The following is a 20,298-nucleotide window of genomic DNA, read 5'->3' as shown; positions in this document are numbered from 1 at the left end:
AAAGCCTCCCTTAGGCGATACTTACTTCATCAGAAACAAAGTCTCCAAATCTGTCTAATGCAAACACACAAAGGAGTCTAATAACCAAGTCTTCCAACCACTCTTGATGCTGTTGAATCATCTGTTAAAATGATCACTTTTTAATAACGTATTAAAACATATTAAGGGAAACATATTAGGTCCAAAAACTAAAACTAAACTATTATACTATAGTAAACTGAAACAAAATACTGGGACAGATTATTTTAGCTGTAGGAACAATAACCAAAATATGGAATAGTCCCAATTACTATCTTTAATATTAACCACATTCTCTTCCATGATTATTAGATATACTGTATCAAAATCTTTAAAATTCATGAATTCTATTATTTTACTTGCACTCCAAGAGAAATTAAGAAACCACTTAAGGCTGCTCTGATATTAATTATATCTATCATGTATCTATTATCTAGCCTATTACCAGTGTCTCCATTTTAACACCATATTACTTACTGACCTTTAAACTATCCTTTCATTCACCTTACTCTACATTCTAATCCCTTATATCCTGCTCAAATACTAATGCTTCTACATATTTTTCCACTCAATATCTCCAGACATATCTTTCCCTTGAACTCATTCTTCCTGTCTATAAATAATATAAATAAACCTCTTCCTAAGTTTTTATCTTTTTCCTTATGTTCACCTTTCCATGTTTCTTATTATTTACCTCTCATTTCTGCTTCATGGCTCTGTTACTTCCCTGTCTTGGAAAAAGAGGCCACCTACTGAAACTTGGTGATAATTATTGATTTTCTACACTTACACTTACCTCTTCTAAAGTGCTGTCTCCCATTTTACCACCACTTTTCCCATGAGCTTTAAGGATTTCCCTAAGTCCAGTGCCTGCACCATGTCGAACCTAATAAGAACCAAGAAGCAAATATCAGAGGTTAAATGCTTAAGAAACAGTGTTTACCTTTGCTTCAGTATGAAAAAGGGATATCAGATTTTTAAGAAATTGGAACTAAGCAGTACTTCACAAGAATGTGTTTTTCTTCTATTGTCCAAGAAGAATTACATATATTTATTTCACAATTTTGATTATGTGGAATTTTTTTAAAAATCAAGGCAAGAAAACAGCTATTCTAAATTCCTTCTGAGATATTAATCCACCTGGCTGTCACTCCTCTAACCTCTACTTGCATTCAGCATCATCCACAGGAAAGGAGAGACAAGCATCATATAATGTTCTTTATAGCACAAACACCAATATTTTAGAAATAAATACATCAATACTAAGTTCCAAAGCTACCAGTGTTAAGCATCAAAGGAAGACAATTCAAATAAAATGTCTCATGACTAATACTTTACTGTAGCCCTGTAGCCTTCTGCAGTGTCATCTGGAAGGGAGGAAACATGCCACTGACACTGCACCCACTTATTCAAGACCCCATTTAAGACTTGAATAGCTTTAAATAGAAGTACATCAAGGAGCAGAAAGAGTGCTAAAGGGTATTCCAAAACAGTGTTTTAAAATTACTCAGAGGCCAAATGAAGTGAGACAGAATCGTTTGAGACTACCAACCCTCAATTTCAACCAGAGGAACTTCACGTTCATCTCTTTTACATGAGACCTGTTCAAGATTTTCTCTGAAGAAATATTTCTGAGGCTAAGCTACTGCTTGGAAACTACTAGTCTTAATCAAAATTGTCCACTTCCAGATGAAATTTTTACTGTCTGGAAGACATGCAACTCTTTATATCATAGCTAAAAGAATGAAAAGAAATGAACAATTCACCGAAGAAATATGTCAAAAGGGGTATAAAAGGTGAAAATCAGTCTAAAGCTTTCTATTTAAGAGGCGAGTGATATGAAGTGCCCTGACCAGTGGTTCTGAGAAGGATACAGGGCAACAACAGGAACTCTGACAAAACAGATTGTGCTTGACATGGTTCTTATCATTAGCCAAGAAAATAGAGCTGAGAGAAACTGTAATGAAGAAATCCTACCTCCCAGGAGGGATTAAAAAGGTCATTGCAAAGTTCTTCGCAAAAGCTTTCCAAAGGCCATTCATTTGTCTGAATAAGAAAAACAGAATTACTACTAATTTAAAAGATCTATCTTATGCTAATAATTTAAGTAATACGGTGTATTTATTTGTAGGACTAATAATAATAGTCAGGCTTTTAAATTTTTAAATAATTAACAATTTTTACTAATGAAGTAAAGATACTTAGATTTTTAATAATAAAAGTTCTCTCAAGTGACACATTATTATATACCATCTACTAACACATTAGTATGAAAAAATTATAAATAATTTCAAAGGACATTTTATGGCATTTCAATAGTACCTCTTCAATTAAGGCAGAACTGTCTGGAATATTATCAATCAGGACTTTGGAATCATTTGCAGACTGATTAATAACAACATTGGCTATTTTTCGTCTCTTTTCTTCTGGTTCCCCATCAGTGCTATCATTGCTAAAAAAAAAAAGTCACCATTTAAAAAAAGTGAATAAAGGATAATGTTAACCACAATGAATGTAAGAGAATCCATCATTTTAACAAATGTTTTGCCATTTTCTGCTTATATGGTTTACTTACAATTTCATGTATCAAATAACTAAGATTAACTGCTTAAAAATGTTTGAGCAAACTTTATCCTACTACTCTTACTGATAAATGTAAAAAGGTCAAAGACGTCTTGCTTTCAGACTGGATCTCAAATTTAACAATGTATTCTTTTTTCCCCTTCTCTCTACAACCAGCTCCTCTCCTTTTTATTTTAAACTCTTTTGGCCTAACAACCTAAATCTGGCCCAGCATAACTTTTTTTTTTAGGCTTTTGTACCCTGAAAAAAACTAATATACTGAGCAACACACTATAATCTTACTAGTTCTTGAAAAATATAGAGATAAGACTATTAGAAGATGAAAAATGTGTGCAGAAAATTTGAGGAAAATTTTATGACTAAAAGAACAAAAACAGAGGCTAGACTAATAACAAAATATTACAAAGGAGAAGACAAGTAACTGCTTTATTGAATTATTAACAGAAAGAAAGAATTAGCATTGTTAAGGTATACACAGCATTATTTTCTATAGATATCCACCAGGCCCCACCTTCCACCTTAATAGTGCAATCTTGGCCAACCATTTTTTCTGTAGGTGATGAAAGAAATCGGAGACTATTATTATTCTAATTATTTCTAATTCAATCTAGTCACACTGGTTGGTCATTTTACTGTCTTTGAACTTGTTAAGCATGTTTCTACTTCCAGGCTTTTGTCCTTGCTATTCCCTCTATTTGGAATGTCTTTTTAAGATGTTCCCAGGGCTGGCTAGCATCCTCACTTCTTTCATATCTTTACTGAAAAGTAACCTCTGTGAATCTCTCCCTGACCATCCTATCTAAAATTTAAAACACCCTCCCCACAATACATTTCACTTGTTTGTTCCTTGCTTTACCTCTTTTTTCCTTATTAACCCTTACCATTAAAATAATTATTTATCTTATTCCTCATCTATCTTTCCCTCTAGAATGTAAGCTCCACGAAGACAGGAGTTCCTACCTATTTTACTCACTACTGTATCATGAGAGCGTAGAACAGTATCTGGCACATAAAAAGTATTTAATAAAGATCTGTGTAATGAATGAGTCATGGGCTCTGAAAAATAAGGTCTATTATTTCCAATATTCAGATATTTGGGTAAAAGTCTTAAATGAATAGAAGTCAGTAAAAACACTTACTAGGTTACTACACGATCCTAATGAGCTGTTAACTTAAAAAAAAAAAAAACCTGTAGTTAACAAGATCAATAAAGATTTTATACTTAAAAAAAAACTCCAAGTAAAAATTTATACCAAGTAGATGTTTATTGTTTACCCCACCATATGCCTAGCTTTTAAATAAACGCTGTAAACACTTAACTTTTTAGCTTTATATGAATGGAAAGAATAACAAAAAGTTCTGTTATCTGCAACAAAAGCTTATTTTCATAGGATCTCATGTGTTTATGAATTGCACCATTTCCTCAAACATTTCTTGGACACCATTAAAGATTCTGATTTAAGAGTTAAGTGGGGCCCAAGAATCTACATTTTAACAAGCTTCTCAAAATGTTTATGAAGGGGGTTGTTTTGAACCACTCCTTGAGAAATGCTACTCCAAGCCACACAGGTATCATTTTTATGAACTCATTAAGAAAGTGAGGACAGTGATTTTACCCCCAGAGTTCTTTCCTACAACAGAATTAGGTAAACAAGCCTGGATTATTACCCACTATTTGGATTAGCCCCCAGCCAGGGAACAGGTGATATAATACCCAGTTTATAAATGTAGTATTCTTAACTTGTAGTCCTCAGGCCATCTCTCTGACTTCATTCTCTACTACTCTTGCTTCTGTCTATTCATCCCAGTGATACAGCCTTTCTTTCTGTTTCTTGAATATTCCATGATTAAGGCATTTACACTTGGTTCCTGCTACCTGGAATGCACTCCCCTTGGAAGATCTTCAATCCTCATTCAGGGCTCATAATTATTAAGAAAAAAAAATGTGCATACGTAGATTTTTCTGGGAAAGTTGTCCTAGTCCCTAGGACAACTAATAATAGTCCCTAGTCTACTAATAATAGTAAATACTCTCTGACAATTGAGAAAGACAATCCAAATGGTACTCCACAGCCAAAGACAATGTCATCAAAATGTTTTTAGAAATCAAGCAGACCCAGATAAGCTAACCAACATTACTGTTTTAAATAAGCAGAAAAAGATTATTACCTCTTCTCATTAGTTTCCACTGCATCCCTGGATCTCTGTTTTGCAAATAACTTGGCCATTCTTTTAGCTTTGTTCTTTTGTCTATTGCTCATTCCTGTTCGAAACTCTGAGTCAATCAATTCAGCTGCCTGGAGAGTCTAAAAGAATAAAAGAATTCTGAATTTGAACTTCTGAAGTTAGAATATATACCCATAGTCTCAGCCTCAGAAGAGGACTAAAGTCTGTAAATTTCACTATACACAAATTGATTACATTCTTCTTTGACAGCTTCATGCTATTCTGCTGTATGACTGTACCATAATTTCACTCTCTTCTTCCTTCTCCCCTATTCTTTCAATTGCCAGGAAATGCTCATTTGCCACAGATAAGGCAAAAATGTATGATCTTGACCCCAGTGAGGGCTTGGAAGAGGTGAGACTTCAAAATAACCATACTAGGACTTCCCTGGTGGCATAGTGGTTAAGAATCCGCCTGCCAATGCAGGGGACATGGGTTTGATCCCTGGTCCGGGAATATCCCACATGCCCGTGGGGCAACTAAGCATGTGAGACACAACTACTGAAGCCCACGTGCATAGAGCCCATGCTCTGCAACAACAGAAGCACCGCAATGAGAAGCCCACGCACCACAAAGAAGAGTAGCCCCTGCTCGCCACAGCTAGAGAAAGGCCGCATACAGCAACAAAGACCCAACACAGGCAAAAACAAAATAAAAACCATACTACCATCCAAAAGTTATAATAAAGAATGTCAATTTTTAAACAATGATAATCATCTTCTACTGAAAAAAATAAAAATAACTATAGCCATATAGTTTTAGTAACTGGGCCAGCGTCCTATAGTTAACTTAGCCTATATGTTTTTTCCCTCTTAATCACTCACTGCATACTGTTTTTGATCTCTTTTGCATTAACGGGAGACATTATTAAGGATGTGAACAAAAATGCTTTGAGTGCAAGACTAAAAATCCTTTCTGCCCTTAACCAATTAAGATTCAATTGAAATTTACACTTCTACAACCAATTAGGCTCACTGGTGTGGGTGCCCTGCTACAGACTTGGTCCAGGGACCACTGGCATATACACAAGGCAATGCAGCAGTGATGACCCTATGGCAACAACTAACCTCAGCAACTCTTCCCAAAGGTCCGCGACATCTAAAGCAACCAAACTTGGATCCTGCAAACCTCAAATTTGCTGCTGCCATCCCATATCCAACTATTCTGTCTATAGCCCATTTTCTCTAATACACCTACCCATTCATTTCCCTACACCATGTCGAAATACCACACTGTGATCACATTACTACATTTTTGTTTTCCTTTATTTTATTCTATTGTCTTCCTTATTTTTTAAAATTTTACTTATTTATTTATTCATTTATTTTTGGCTGCACTGGGTCTTTGTTGCTGCGCGCAGGCTTTCTCTAGCTGTGGTGAGTGGGGGCTACTCTTCGTTGCAGTGCATGGGCTTCTCATTGCAGTGGCTTCTCTTGTTGCAGAGCACGGGCTCTAGGTGCGTGGGCTTCAGTAGCTGTGGCACATGGGCTCAGTAGGTGTGGCTGATGGGCTCTAGAGTGCAGGCTCAGTAGCTGTGGCGCACGGGCTTAGCTGCTATGCGGCTTGTGGGATCTTCCCAGACCAGGGCTCAAACCCGTGTCCCCTGCATTGGCAGGCGGATTCCTAACCACTGCACCACCAGAAAAGTCCTGTCTTCTTTATTTATATCTTATGCATCCCTTTGTACCCCATTTCTTTCTATTACTTCCTGGTTGTTATTATATTTTCTGCCTCTGTACTCTTCTTTTTCCCTCCAGAATCTGCCTTTTTTGCCCCCTTGCCGGCAAAAGTTCCATCATCACATACCCCTCAATGCCAAAAAATTTAGTTTAGAAATTCTAATGGTTTAGAGGGCAACTGGTATAAAGGCAAATAGAACCCTTCTCCTCTTAAGCAAAGGGAAAGGCCAAGGGAATGAGAAGATATGGGTTTCATGTAAAGCAGGAATTCTTAATGGGACCCACAGATCCCTAAAAGGATATTGCAGGGGCAGGAGGAAAGAGCGCTAAACTCCCTGAAAGGTAATATCTCAAATGTATGTGAATTTTTCTGAGGAAAGAGCCACAGCTTTTACTGGAGCTTAAAAAGAGTCTATGGTATAAAAAAAAGCAGCATACAGGCATCCATTGGGAACTGGAAAAACAGAGGAACAGGAAAAATACAGAGCAAAATTATGGTACAGCCATATAAATAGCATGAAGCTGTCAAAAAAGAATGTGATCAATCTGTATATACTGATATATGAAGCCATATGAAGTGAGACAAGGTGAACATGGCTTAAAAGAACTTATGTATACAGAGAAAATTTCAGGAAAAATGCACAAATAACTTAAAAAGCGTTGCTTCCTATTGTGTGCCCTTCTGCATTGTTTGAAAGTTTTCACCATGTTTGTTACTTTCTCAAATAAAAGAATCATAGCTGTAAAGATTTCTAGTATCATCATATCTGACTATGATAGCCCTTACTATCTCCCACCCTCTGAAATATTTTTTTGTGCTTCATTGAAGAACAAAGAAAGAGCAATTGATGCAACTAGGATTTTTCAACACCAGTGTCTCCTAAAAGATGTACCATACCTTTTATCTAATAGTCCAATGTCTATGAGGTAGGTGGCAACTTCTGTCTCCTTAGAATCTATCACTAGAAATCCAACTTATGAAGACACTAAATTATGGTGACACTAAGCAACAATGAGTAGAATTAAAAAACGCATTTTTTAAAATTCCAATCGCATAGCAAAATAAAGCAAACCCCCTGTATTATTACTTGCAATCAACCAACCAGAGGTTTTACCTACAGGTTGTTTGTTTACAAGCGCTGCTGAAGTTGGGGTATAATCCAAATCTTCATCATTAAAGAGTTCTTCAGTGCTCATTCCAATAGCTTCTCCCATATTAAGGCCAAGTTTCTTCTGTAATAGTTTTCGTTGGCGTGCTATCCTCTCTTTAGGATCCACTTCACCTTTAAACAAAGAAGAAATACATTTTCTTCAAATCAGTTAAGCAGTTTTCTAATACGTGAAGATCAGACTCGATTAAAATTTTTTAAAAAATTAACCATTAGAATACCTCTCTTGATAATAAAACAAACCACACTCACAATCTCTGAACATGTCATAAACTTTATTACCTAATAGAGTAAATATTTTACTGGATCTTGGAAAACAGTGTTCTAGCTAACAAAACACTCTAGCTAACAAAACACTCTAGCTAACAAAAATTCACTGAGATTACCCCATTGCCCTACTGTCAATTATCAAGTATATATATAATGAGATCTATTCCTATGAAAATAAACCAATCTTATTATTTTATAGCTAATCTCATACAGTCTCTGAGAGCTCTAACCAGGCTTTAAAAAAAAAATCTAGATTTTATTTTACAGAAAAAGATCTCAACAAATACATGCTTATTCCAAGTGTGGCCTTTATGTATTCTGAGATGACACAGTCCTGATAGCCCAAATAACAAAGACAAAGGCATAAAAGTAGATTTTGAATGTCCCAAGAAAAATCTCCCAATATTTCAGTGGAAAATAGATCAAAAGGTATCATTTTAAAAATAAAAATTTGGGCTTAAACTAGCTAAGTTGCAAGAGATGATTCTATAATGATTAACTTCCAATAATAGCTGATTAAGTTCTTATTGGACTACTCCTCCACAGATAACAAATTCTAGCTAAAATATAATAAACAACCACCTGAAGGCACTGGAAAGAGATCAAAAGTAGGCATATACTTGGAGGAGTTATCAATACCTGGAAGAAGTACATGGCATTAGGTGAGTTTCCCATTTTTGAATGTTTTTAGCCTAAAGGTAGACCCAGTCCGTGGTACGTAGGGCAGCCACGCCCTACATTTAAAAGTTGTGTAAAAACCCAGTCTGTCTGTTGCAGAATTAGAGGAGAGTCAGAGATCACTATAGCCACTGGGAAGTAGAGAGAAAAAACCCAGAAAGGAGAGAACCAGAGAGAAAGCCCAAATTCTGTAAACTCAGCCAAATCTCTGGCTGACCTCTGAACTATGCATGCACAGGGCAGACTCCAAACAGTCCAACTAAAGCTAAAAATTGAATTGGGATTTGAGTTGTTGCCCAGTACAAAGGAGACTGAGTTTGAGTTTCACCAAATTAAATGCTTATTAAAACAAGTAAGCAAAAACAACTAACTAAACCAAACAAATCAAAACATTCTTTGGAAGAATATAACAGAATCCAGCCTGTGGTATAAACATTTATAATGTGAGGAATACAATCCAAAATTAACTGACATACAAAGAATCAAGAAAATGTAACCCATTCCCAAAAGGAAGACAATTAATGGAGATCAACACTGAGACGACCCAGATGTTGGAAGTGGAAGACAAGATTTTTTAAGCAGCTAATATAACAATGCTAAATGTAAAGGAGGATATTGTCACAATGATGAAAAGATAGAATACCTCATTAGAGAAACAGAAACTATTAAAAAAAATAGAATAATACACTTGCAAAGGGTAAATTATAATAGTTTTATAAGTGAATTCAAAGATAAAGCTATACAAAGTTCCCTCATCTAAAGAAAGGGAGGGGTGGGGCTTCCCTGGTGGCACAGTGGTTGAGAATCTGCCTGCTAATGCAGGGGACATGGGTTCAAGCCCTGGTCTGGGAGGATCCTACATGCCGCAGAGCAACTAGGCCCGTGAGCCACAACTACTGAGCCTGCGCGTCTGGAGCCTGTGCTCCGCAACAAGAGAGGCCGCGAAAGTGAGAGGCCAGCGCACCGCGATGAAGAGTGGCCCCCGCTTGCCACAACTAGAGACAGCCCTCGCACAGAAACAAAGATCCAACACAGCAAAATAAATAAATTAATTAATAAACTCCTACCCCCAACATCTTCTTAAAATAAAATTTAAAAAAAGAACAGGGAGGGGAAGAAAACGATTTAAAGAAACAGACAACTTGTATATAAAATTAAGAAAATAATTCTACTAACAATAACATCAAAAGTAAAACTTAAAACTTATATTCTGAAAACTACAAAATACTAGTGAAAAAAATTAAAGATCTAAACAAATGGAAAAACATTCCATGTTCACAGATCATAATACCTCATAGTAAGACAGTAATACTTCTCAAATTGATATACTGATTCAAAACAATTCCTATCAAAATATCAGCTGGCTTTCTGCAGACACTGACAAACTGATCCTATAATTCATATAGAAATGCAAGAGACTGAGAATATCCAAAATAATCCTGAAAAAGAACAACAAAGTTGAAGGCTCATACTTCTTGATTTTATTTTTTAAATTTTTATTTAGTCAGTTAGTTTCTGCTTTATAACAAAGTGAATCAGCTATACATATACATATATCCCCATATCTCTTCCCTCTTGCGTCTCCCTCCCTCCCACCCTCCTTCTTGATTTTAAAAATTACCAGAAAGCAATGGTGACCAAGACAAAGAGGTACTGGCCTAAAGAAAGACATCAATTGAATAGAACTGAGAGTCCAGTAATAAAACTATATGTCTACCGCCAACTGGTTTTCATGAAGGGTGCAAAGAAAATTCAGTGGGGAAAGAAGAATCTTTTCAACAAATGGTGTTGAGACAACAGGATAGCCACATGTAAAGAATGATGTTGGATCCTTAACCTCACAACATACAAAAATGAACTCAAAACAGATCAAATACCTAAGAGTAAGAGTTACAGCTATAAAACTCTTAGAGAAAACACAGGGGTAAATGACCCTAGACTTGGCAATAGCTTCTTACATATGACATCAAAAAGCTCGAGAAACAAAAGAAAAAGATAAATTGGACTTCTTAAAAACGTTTATGCTTCAAAGGTTACCATCAGGAAAGTGAAAAGATGCACAGAATAGGAGGAAATATTTGTAAATCACATATCAGATAAGAGATTTGTACAAAGAATATATAAAGACCTCTTATATCTCATTAATAAAAGAACAAATATCCCACTTAAGAATGGGCAAAGGACCTGAATAGACAGGTCTCCAAAGAAGATACAGAAATGGTCAATAAACACATGAAAATATGTTCAACATCATTAGTCATCAGAAAAATGCAAATCAAAACTACAATGAGATATCACTTCACAGTCACTGGTATGGATATAGTCAAAGTCAGTTAATAACAAGCAAGCGTTGGCAAGGATGTGGAGAGATCGGAATCCTTGTATCCTGCTAGAGGAATGTGAAATGGTTAAACCAGTTTGGAGAACAGTCTGGCAGTTCCTCGAATGGTAAAACATAGTTACCATATGACCCACCAAGTCCACTCTTATGTATCTACATAGGAGAAATGAAAACATACACCCACACAAAAATCTCTACATGAACATTTGTTGGCAGCATTATGCATAATAGCCAAAAAAGTGGAAACAACCCAAATGTCTTCAGCCTACGAATGAATAAACAAAACGTGATATTCATACAATGGAATGTTATTCAGCCAGAAAATAAAATAACTTCACACCTACCAATATGGCTACTGCCAAAAAAGCCAGAAAATAACAAGCGTTGACAAGGTTATGTGGAGAAGATGGAAACCTCATAGATTGTTGATGGGAATGTAAAATGGAACAGCCACCATGGAACTGCCAGTATGGCAGTTCTAAAAAAAAAAAATCAAAAACAGAATTACCATATGATCCTATAATGCCAATTCTTGGCATAAATCCAAAAGAACTGGAAGCAGGAATTCAAACAGATATTTGTACACCCACGTACATAGTAGCATTATTCACAATAAGCAAAAGGTAGAAGCAACCCAAGTGTCCACTGATGGATGAATGGATAAACAAAATGTGGTATAAACATACACTGGAATATTATTCAGCCCTAAAACAGAAGGAAATTCTGACACATACAACAACATAGGTGAACATGAAAGATTATGTTAAGTGAAGTAAGTCGGTCACGAAAGGACAAATATTGTATGATTCCATGTATATGAAGTACCTCGAGTAGTCAAATTCAGAGACAGAAAGTAAAACAGTGGTTGCCAGGGAGTGAGGGGGAAAAGGAATGGAATTGCTGTTTAATGGGTATAAAGTTTCGGTTTTGCAAGATGAAAAGAGTTCTGGAGATTGGCTGTACAACAATATGAATGTACTTAATACTACTGAACTGTACAGTTAAAAATGATTAAGATGGTAAATTTTATGTTATCTATATTCTATCACAATTTAAAAACTGATACACCCTGTAACAGTAGTAACTACTACTTACGAAAAAAATGAAAACAGTACTAATATATATACTACAATATGGATAAATCTTGGAAATATTCTGCTAAGTAAAAAGAAGCCAGTCACAAAAGACTACATATTATATGATTCAATTTATATGAAATGTCCATAGTAGGCAAATCTATAGCTACAGGAAGTAAATTAATGGTCCTTAGGGATGGGAAGAGAAGGGAAGGATGTAGGGTGGTTGCTAAAGGATACAGGGTTTCTTCTTGAGACAATGTTCTAAAATTAACTACACACAATTGTGAATCTACTAAAAGCCACTGAATTGGACACTTTTAAAATGGGGATTTCTATCGTATATGAATTATATCTCTCTAAAGCTACATTAAAAAAAAAAATTTAAGGCTACTCTACCCAGAGGGAAAAACACTAGGCATCCAAAACGAAGGCTGCTGGATTATAAGTTTAGTACACTTACAAAGAGCCTAAAATTGGTCCTCTCATTCCAGGGAAAGTACTATTGGGGAAAATAACCAACTGCAAAGGAAACTCAGACTGGCACCTATGCAAATCATAATATGTGTAATTTATAAATATGTAGAGACCAACACAGATGAGCAGATATTTAAAGAAAACCTAATTAGAGGGTTTTAATGAGCACTCTTCAGCATGCTATGACTTATCAGCATTAAAAACTGAATTCCAAGAAAACTGGGGTTCCCAATCCTGCTTACATATCAGTCACCTGTGGGGCTTTTTCTTTTAATATACAATTTCCCAAAACTCTCCACAGATCTATTAAATCAGAATCTTTAAGATACGACCCAAACACGTACTTTTTTTTAAGTGACAAAAGTGACACTGACTTTTATCCTTAGATAAGGGCCAATGATCTCTCATCATGTCCATGGGTACACTAGTAAGATTAGTAAACTTACTAATTAGTAAACTTAGAGATAACTTTTTCAAATTGGAAAGTTTCTGAAGACTTCTACCTCCCTTATTAAAAAAAAAAAACTGTGCTTTTCTGGAACTTAAGCAAGTTCTCCTCTTAATTCTCTCCATAAATAATGACACTAGATCTTTCAATACAAAGTATATTAGGAAAGAAGAAATGGGTATTTGACATTTTTTTAAATAAACAAATTGAAGATCATTTCATTAACTTAGACAGATATGCTTTGACTAATAATAAATTAGCAACAAAACAAAACACTGTTCTGTTTTGGTTTTAGTCAAAAAAGCAACTTATTTACTTACAGAAATCCATTAAAAACATCAAGGTTTTTTCCACTCAAGGCATCAATCTTGAATGGCCAAAACATTTATTTATATCCAGATGGATTCTGTAAGTTTAAAGATAATGGGACAATTACCTATCTAAGACTTATTTTTCATTTTTAGTTTTTGCTTTGGTCATCAGCCTAAGTAGATCCAATTATTTAAATGTTTAAAACATATGATAAAAAGGAAACTATCATAGCCTCTTAAATTTCCAGAATTGTGAAAACATTACCACAATCTGTACTAATCCTGGCTTTTAAAATCTATTCAACTGAAGCTCTTGGGTACCACTTTACAATTTCTATATTGAAATACTGAAATATTAATATGTATCTATTAATGGTCCATATATATATATACAGTACATATTCAACTAAGGGAAGAAAAATATTCCTATAGTAGCTTTAGACAAAGTGCTTCTGGTTACCTTCCCCACCTGCATGCCCCACACCTCAAACTGAAAACTTCAGTGAATTTGCATTTCATGACATCTATTAGATTTTGCATGACTGATAACATAGCACGCCAAGTAACAAACTGGTCTGAATGCATGCATTTCAGACTTTTTTCTGTAGGACTACTACTACATACCTGATTTTTCATCTTGTACTTCAAATTCTGCACCAGCAGATCCCAAAAGTGATGCCCCATGTTGTAATAATCTACATATATCAAATCTGTCAAAATTCAATCGATCTGTAGTAGATGAATCTTCCATAGCACCTTCTGAAGTAGTTTCTAGATTAGGTTTAAAAACATTTGATTATATAGCCAAAGTATAGAACGAAAGAAAATAGCATCACTTCAGGGGGAGCAGAGGGGAGGGTATTTTAAGAAAAGTAAAATGTGGAAGAAGTAGAAAAGCTACTGTGAATTTACTTATGATCAACTATTATTTATGAAAAAATTATTTAGTAGGTGGCTCCCTTACTACAAAGTATCAGAATGTCAGTGGGTGTGTGTATAACTTTTTGACTATGAAAGCACAATGTCATATGAAGAAATGCATCCCCATGTTGAAATACGTATGTTAAAAATCGTGCAATCTGTTAAACAGTTAAAAAATACCAAGGTAGTTTATCATAGTGATAAATTGGAAGATAAACATATTCATAGAATATATTCATAAATAAAACTAGTGAGCATCATCATTCCCTATACCTGAGGAATATCTAGGACATAAAGGAAGTACTCAATCAATAGGACTCTTTTCTCATAATATAAAGCAAATTACCATCTCCTGGCAAATTGCTAAAATTAAATATCCAACTGGGGTCTAAAACTATCTATAAAATGTTCTGTATTCCCCCAAAAAGGTTATGGCATTGTAAATTTTTAAATGTACTGTAATTGTTCACTGACTTAATAGTTCGTTTAACTGGCATTTGCATATAATTCATCTGTAAACTAAAGTATAATTGCTAAACTGAAAGGGAACTGCTATGAATATCTTAAAGTTTTCTAATGATAACAAGTAACCTTACTATATATTTTAATGCTACTGTAACTACTTTAAAGTTTTTTGGGGGATTCTCTGGTGGTCCAGTGGTTAGGATTCCACGCTTTCACTCCAGGGGTTGTGAATTCAATCCCTGGTCAGGGAACTAAGATCCCACAAGCTGCGCAGCAAGGACAAAAAAAATTTTTTTTTAAAAATGTGTTTTGAAAAGAATTTGAGTAATAGGCTGGAATGGAAAAGGTTCTTTTCTAAAACAAGTTATAACTTCTTCTGGTTATATATTTCTTTTGATGAGAGAAGACAAATTAACACAATCCCTCAAAATAATAGGTGAGGCAAATTAAAGCAAAAATTTTAGACGAGCTAAGACATATGATAAAAGTCATGTTATCAAAGTGACTTGAAAACGAAATGCATTTGTACCATATTAAATTCTCACTTAATTAAAATGTATACCTTTATCTATTTGTAAAAGCATACATTCATTTTTAAATGTCATATATAATAGGCAGTCAGAAAACAAGTAATTTCCACTAAAAGACATCTAAAAGACACATAAAAAACACTGACCCCTCCAAATATCCACACATAATCGTGCTTAAATTTAGTAAACAATTACACTATTTTCCCAGCAACAAGAATAAATAGACTGTTTCAAATATTTACATTGTATTGATTTCTTTTTTTAGAACATTAATCCTTGAGGGAAGTAATAATCTCTAAATCAAGCATACTGTAGAATAATTTAAAATATATGTGAGATAATGCAACTATACTCCAATAAAAATTAATTTAAAAAATAAAGAAAAATAAATAAAACATATATGAGAAAACATTTTGTTTGTCTAGTATGTTTTTTAAAACATGGTGAAAAATCACAGTATTCATTATTATTTCCTGACAAGACTGCACCTAAAAAGCATGAAAATTAAGTCTTTAAAAGTGAAATTACTAAAATATAAAATGTGTAGTTTTTACTGCAACCGACTTTTCCACTTAAAAGCACCTTGTTTGGTTCTTGGCATTGGATTCCATTCAGGTACATTTTTCACTATAGCTTCAACAGCTTGTCCTGCTGCAATCCGGGTATCCCAATTTGTACTCCTTAAATATATCAACACCTTAAAAAATTAAAAATTAAATAGTTATATAACAAAAAATATTGTTTTTTCAAAGTGGCCAAAACAGAATGCTTAAGTGCATTTTAAAAATAACATAGTTTTTAACATAGTAAAAAGCAAAGTGCATATTATTCATTAAGTCCCATTACTTAATACAAGAGTTATAAAACTAGTAGAAAAGATGAGTTCAGCAAGAGAGCAAGATGTAACATCAATATACAAAAATCAGCTGTATTTCTGTACACTTTCAACAATCTGAAAATGAAATTAAGAAAATAATCTCATTTATAATAGTATCAAAAAGTATAAAATACTTAATAAATTTAACAAAAAAAGTACAAGACTTGTATATTGAAGACTACAAAAAAATTCAAAATACTACTGAAAGAAATTAAATAAGACCTAAATAAACATCTCATGTCCATGGATTGGAAGACTTAATATCGTTAAGATAGTAATACCCCCTAAATTGAATACAGACTCAATACAATTCCTATCAAAATCCCAGCTGGCTTTTTTTCAGAAATTGACAAGTTAATCCTAAAATTTATATGGAAATGTAAGGGACCCATAATCATCGAAAGAATCTTGAAGAAGAATAATAAAGTTGGCAGCCTCACACTTCTTGATTTCAAAACTTACTACAAAGCAACAATAATCAAGATAGCATTGTACTGGCAGAAGGACAGATACATAGATCAATGGAATAGAATTTAGAGTCCAAAAATAATACTATGTGTCTATGGTCAACAGATTTCAACAACAGTGCCAAGACAATTCAATGGGAAAAAAGGGGTTTTTTCAGCAAATGGTACTAGAGCAACAAAATAATGACTTAAAATCCCTACCTCACACAAGACACAAAAACTAACTCAAAATAGACCAGAAGCCTAAAAATAAGAGCTAAAACTATAAAACTGTTAGAAGAAAACATGGGGATAAACCTTTGTAAATTTGGGTTAGGCAAAGGTTTCTTAGATATGATCTCAAGAGCACACAAGTGATGTATTTAAAAAAAGAAAAGAAAGATAAATTCGGCTTCACTGAAATTAATAACTTTTGTGCTTCAAAGGATACCATCAAGAAAGTGAAAAGACAATCCACAGACTAGAAGAACATATTTGCAAACCCCATACCTGATAAGGGGCTTGTATCTAAAATATATAAAGAACTCCTACACCTCATTAATAAAAGAACACATATCCCACTTAAAAATGGGCAAAGGATCTGAACAGACAGGTCTCCAAAGAAGATATAGAAATGGTCAATAAAAAAATGAAAAGATGTTCAATGTCATTAGTCATCAGAAAAATGCAAATCAAAACTACAATATCACTTCATACTCACTGGTACGGATATAAACAAAGTCAGTTAATAGTTAAGTGTTGGCGAGTATGTGGAGAAATCCAACCTCTCATACATGCTGTTGGGAATGTAATATGGTGGAGCCAGTTTGGAAAGCAGTCTGGCAGTTCCTCATAAAGTTAAATAAACACAGTTACCATATGACCCAGCAATTCTGCTCTCTGGTATACACCCACGTATGAAAACATACATCCACACAAAAACTTGCACACAAATTTTCGTAGCAGCTTTATTCATAACAGGCCAAAAAGTGGAAACAACCAAAATGTCCATCAACTGATGAAGAGATAAATGAAATGTGCTATATCCATACAGCATTATCCATATCCATACAATGGAACAATATTTGGCGATAAAAAAGAATGAAAAACAAAACATGCTACAATATGAATGAACCCTAAAAATAATACTTTAAGTGAAAAAACCAATCACAAAAGGTCACACATTTATATAAAATGTTCAAAATAAGCAAATCTATAGACAGAGGGTAGATTAGGGGTTGCCTGGGACTGGCTATGGGAGGGGGAGTGATGGAGAGTGACTGGTAATAGGCATGAAGTTTCTTTTAGGGGTGATAGAAATGTTTTAAAATTAGATTGTGGTGATGGTTGCACATATCTGTGAATATGCTAAAAATCACTGAATTGTACACTTTATCTGGGTGAATTGTACGGTATGTAAATTATATTTCAATAAAGCTGTTTTTAAAAAAATAAAACCAAAGGCAATAGGAAAACACGAGGGCAGAGAGGGCATAGGAGGTCAGAAGGTGCTGAAAACAAACTTTGCCTCTTTTGGAATTACTTGATGGCAGCCATATGGTGGGGTCTGAGTTAAGAAGACCAGAACTAACTTGGAAGTCTGGAAACCTTTTCTCAGTTCAGCACAAGTTAGTCTTGTTCATTGTTTCCAGTTTCAGCTCATTCAGTCCTCCATCTCTTCCCTTGGGATGAGAATAAATGGGTATACCTCTCTATCCCCACACCTTTCACATGAGTATGGTATTGCCTCATACGCACCCTTCTCCATTCTGAGAATATGGAGCCTGTAGATGTCAAATCACTACCTCTTCATCGACATCTTGGTTAGAAAGTTCTGATAGTATCTAAGTGGGGAGTGCATTGGAATGAGAATCGCTGTTAGCCCCTATGATAGGAACAATAGAGTGCAGGTTTGTGTATGATGACAAAGGGCTTAGAACTCCTACTCATAGGAAGCAGGGAGGGACAAATCAGAATGAAAGGATGAGATAAGACTGGTGGGAACAGGGATATATTGAGTCTTCCTATATCTGGGCTATCATAGTGCTTCCCACCTTATCCTCTATCCACCGCTCCCACCCCCCTAAACACAGATACAAAGCACTCCTGTTTTTACTTTGCATGCCAGAGAATTAAATACATGGAATTTGCTACTTACTATCATACAGTCACACTTCTACAAGCCCACAGAGTTCAGTAAAAATAAAGCATTGCTTAGGGAAAGAACATGGGCTAGGATTATGAAAATACTTATCCACCAAAGCAGAAAGGGTCCACTTTCAAAGAGCTAATAACTAAGAATGTAACAACTAGCTTCTCATATATTTCCACCATTACCCATGAGTACTCATCCATTTGAAGACTGCCAACTAGTATAATTATTAGCTGCTAAGAACAAGTCAGACCACTAAAAAACTAGATTAACAACTTACTTTGTTACCAAATTGGATCAGATTCAAATTTGTGCCACAGGCCAAAGGTTCTATATTGTCAAACAAACTTGATGCAAAAAACAAAATATTTTAAACCTTGTGACAAACAAAAATAGCAAAAATTTTAAAATATCTGGAGAAATATTGAGATATTTAATGGAATTTGAAGACCACAAAGTGTCACTAATAAGACAATTTCTTTCTCTACTTTTATGTTCCTGCCCATGGATAAATTTCTACAATTGTATTATACTAAAAGAAAACAAAAAAGAGTTCTTACTTTAGATAAGAGATTATTTAGCTCGTGGGGATGAAGCTTCACCACTTCTCCAAGTTGCTGTGCAGCAGCTTTTCTTGTAACTGGAGTAGTGCCAGTATCCAGTAAGATAAAAAGACGATCAAGCCTAAAATAACAAAAATATAATGCTTATTCTAAAATGTTTCTTCATATGTATAAGTCTGAGTCAGTAAATGTACATATTAAGCACCTATGAAGAAAGATTTATGGTAGGGTCCCAGGAGATAATCTAACCTCTACTCATAAGGAACTTGCTATGGAGGTGGAGTGAAAGGGTAAGGCAAACACACAACTAGAATATAGGGTCCAATACAAGTATTGTACATGCATGGATACATACAATAAGACACATGTCAGAAAAGACATACAAAGTGCTTTGGGGAGTGGGAATGGAGGCAACAAACACTACATCCCCAACTGTATAATACTGAGAAGGCTTTCTAAAAGAAATGGTGTATGAGCTGGACCTTAATGGTAGAAAAAAATTTCAATACTGGTGATGAGGTGGTAAAAAGGAAAAGGGGGAGATACATCTGGAAGAGGGAATAAGAAGAGAACAGCAATAAAAGGAGACTATATTTAGGGCAGTGAGTAAAACAGCCTGGTTGTAATTCAGGGTACACTTAAGAGAACAGTGGAAGATACAGCTAATATTGTGGAGACCCTTGAATTACAGCTCAGCCATGAAAGTCCTGGGTCAAGAAAGTGATGGGACTGGAGCTATGCTTTAGAGAGATTAGTCTGGCAGCAGTGTGAAGCATGAAGTAAAATGGAAGGAAACTTTCAGAGAACTTTCACACCTGAACTACAATCTAAGACTAGAAAGAAGTTGGGGAAAACGCTGCAGAAGCAAAACACCACGATATAGTAATTCCATGAAATGTCAAGGAAATGAAAGGATTCTGAGACTCTGAATTTTAGAAATGAAGATATCATTAAAAGATATGGGAATAACTAGTGGAAGAAATGTTATTGAGAAAAGATGACAAGTTTATTAGTGGCAGGAACAGGAAAGCTGGGGGAGACCAAAAAGGATAATTGAAATAGAGATCT

The 20,298-nt window shown here is 34.8% G+C and overlaps 1 protein-coding gene across 1 annotated transcript in view; it reads right to left on the bottom strand.

The window, feature by feature from the left end:
* BTAF1 (B-TFIID TATA-box binding protein associated factor 1) overlaps window positions 1-20,298 on the bottom strand; it is a 95,703-nt gene that overhangs the window by 64,027 nt on the left and 11,378 nt on the right. Inside the window, exons 2-10 of the mRNA XM_060126369.1 lie at window positions 19,228-19,351; window positions 15,775-15,889; window positions 13,901-14,047; window positions 7,626-7,789; window positions 4,771-4,907; window positions 2,341-2,470; window positions 1,996-2,064; window positions 815-904; window positions 26-121 (exon numbers count right to left, since the gene is read on the bottom strand). Coding sequence (XP_059982352.1) covers window positions 26-121; window positions 815-904; window positions 1,996-2,064; window positions 2,341-2,470; window positions 4,771-4,907; window positions 7,626-7,789; window positions 13,901-14,047; window positions 15,775-15,889; window positions 19,228-19,351 — 1,072 coding nt within the window. The remainder of the gene's footprint in view (window positions 1-25; window positions 122-814; window positions 905-1,995; window positions 2,065-2,340; window positions 2,471-4,770; window positions 4,908-7,625; window positions 7,790-13,900; window positions 14,048-15,774; window positions 15,890-19,227; window positions 19,352-20,298) is intronic.

The sequence above is a fragment of the Lagenorhynchus albirostris genome, chromosome 16 (assembly GCF_949774975.1).
Source record: "Lagenorhynchus albirostris chromosome 16, mLagAlb1.1, whole genome shotgun sequence".
Classification (NCBI taxonomy): domain Eukaryota; kingdom Metazoa; phylum Chordata; class Mammalia; order Artiodactyla; family Delphinidae; genus Lagenorhynchus; species Lagenorhynchus albirostris.
Note: the sequence above shows the minus strand (reverse complement) of the source record. Positions and strands in the feature narration are given on the sequence as shown.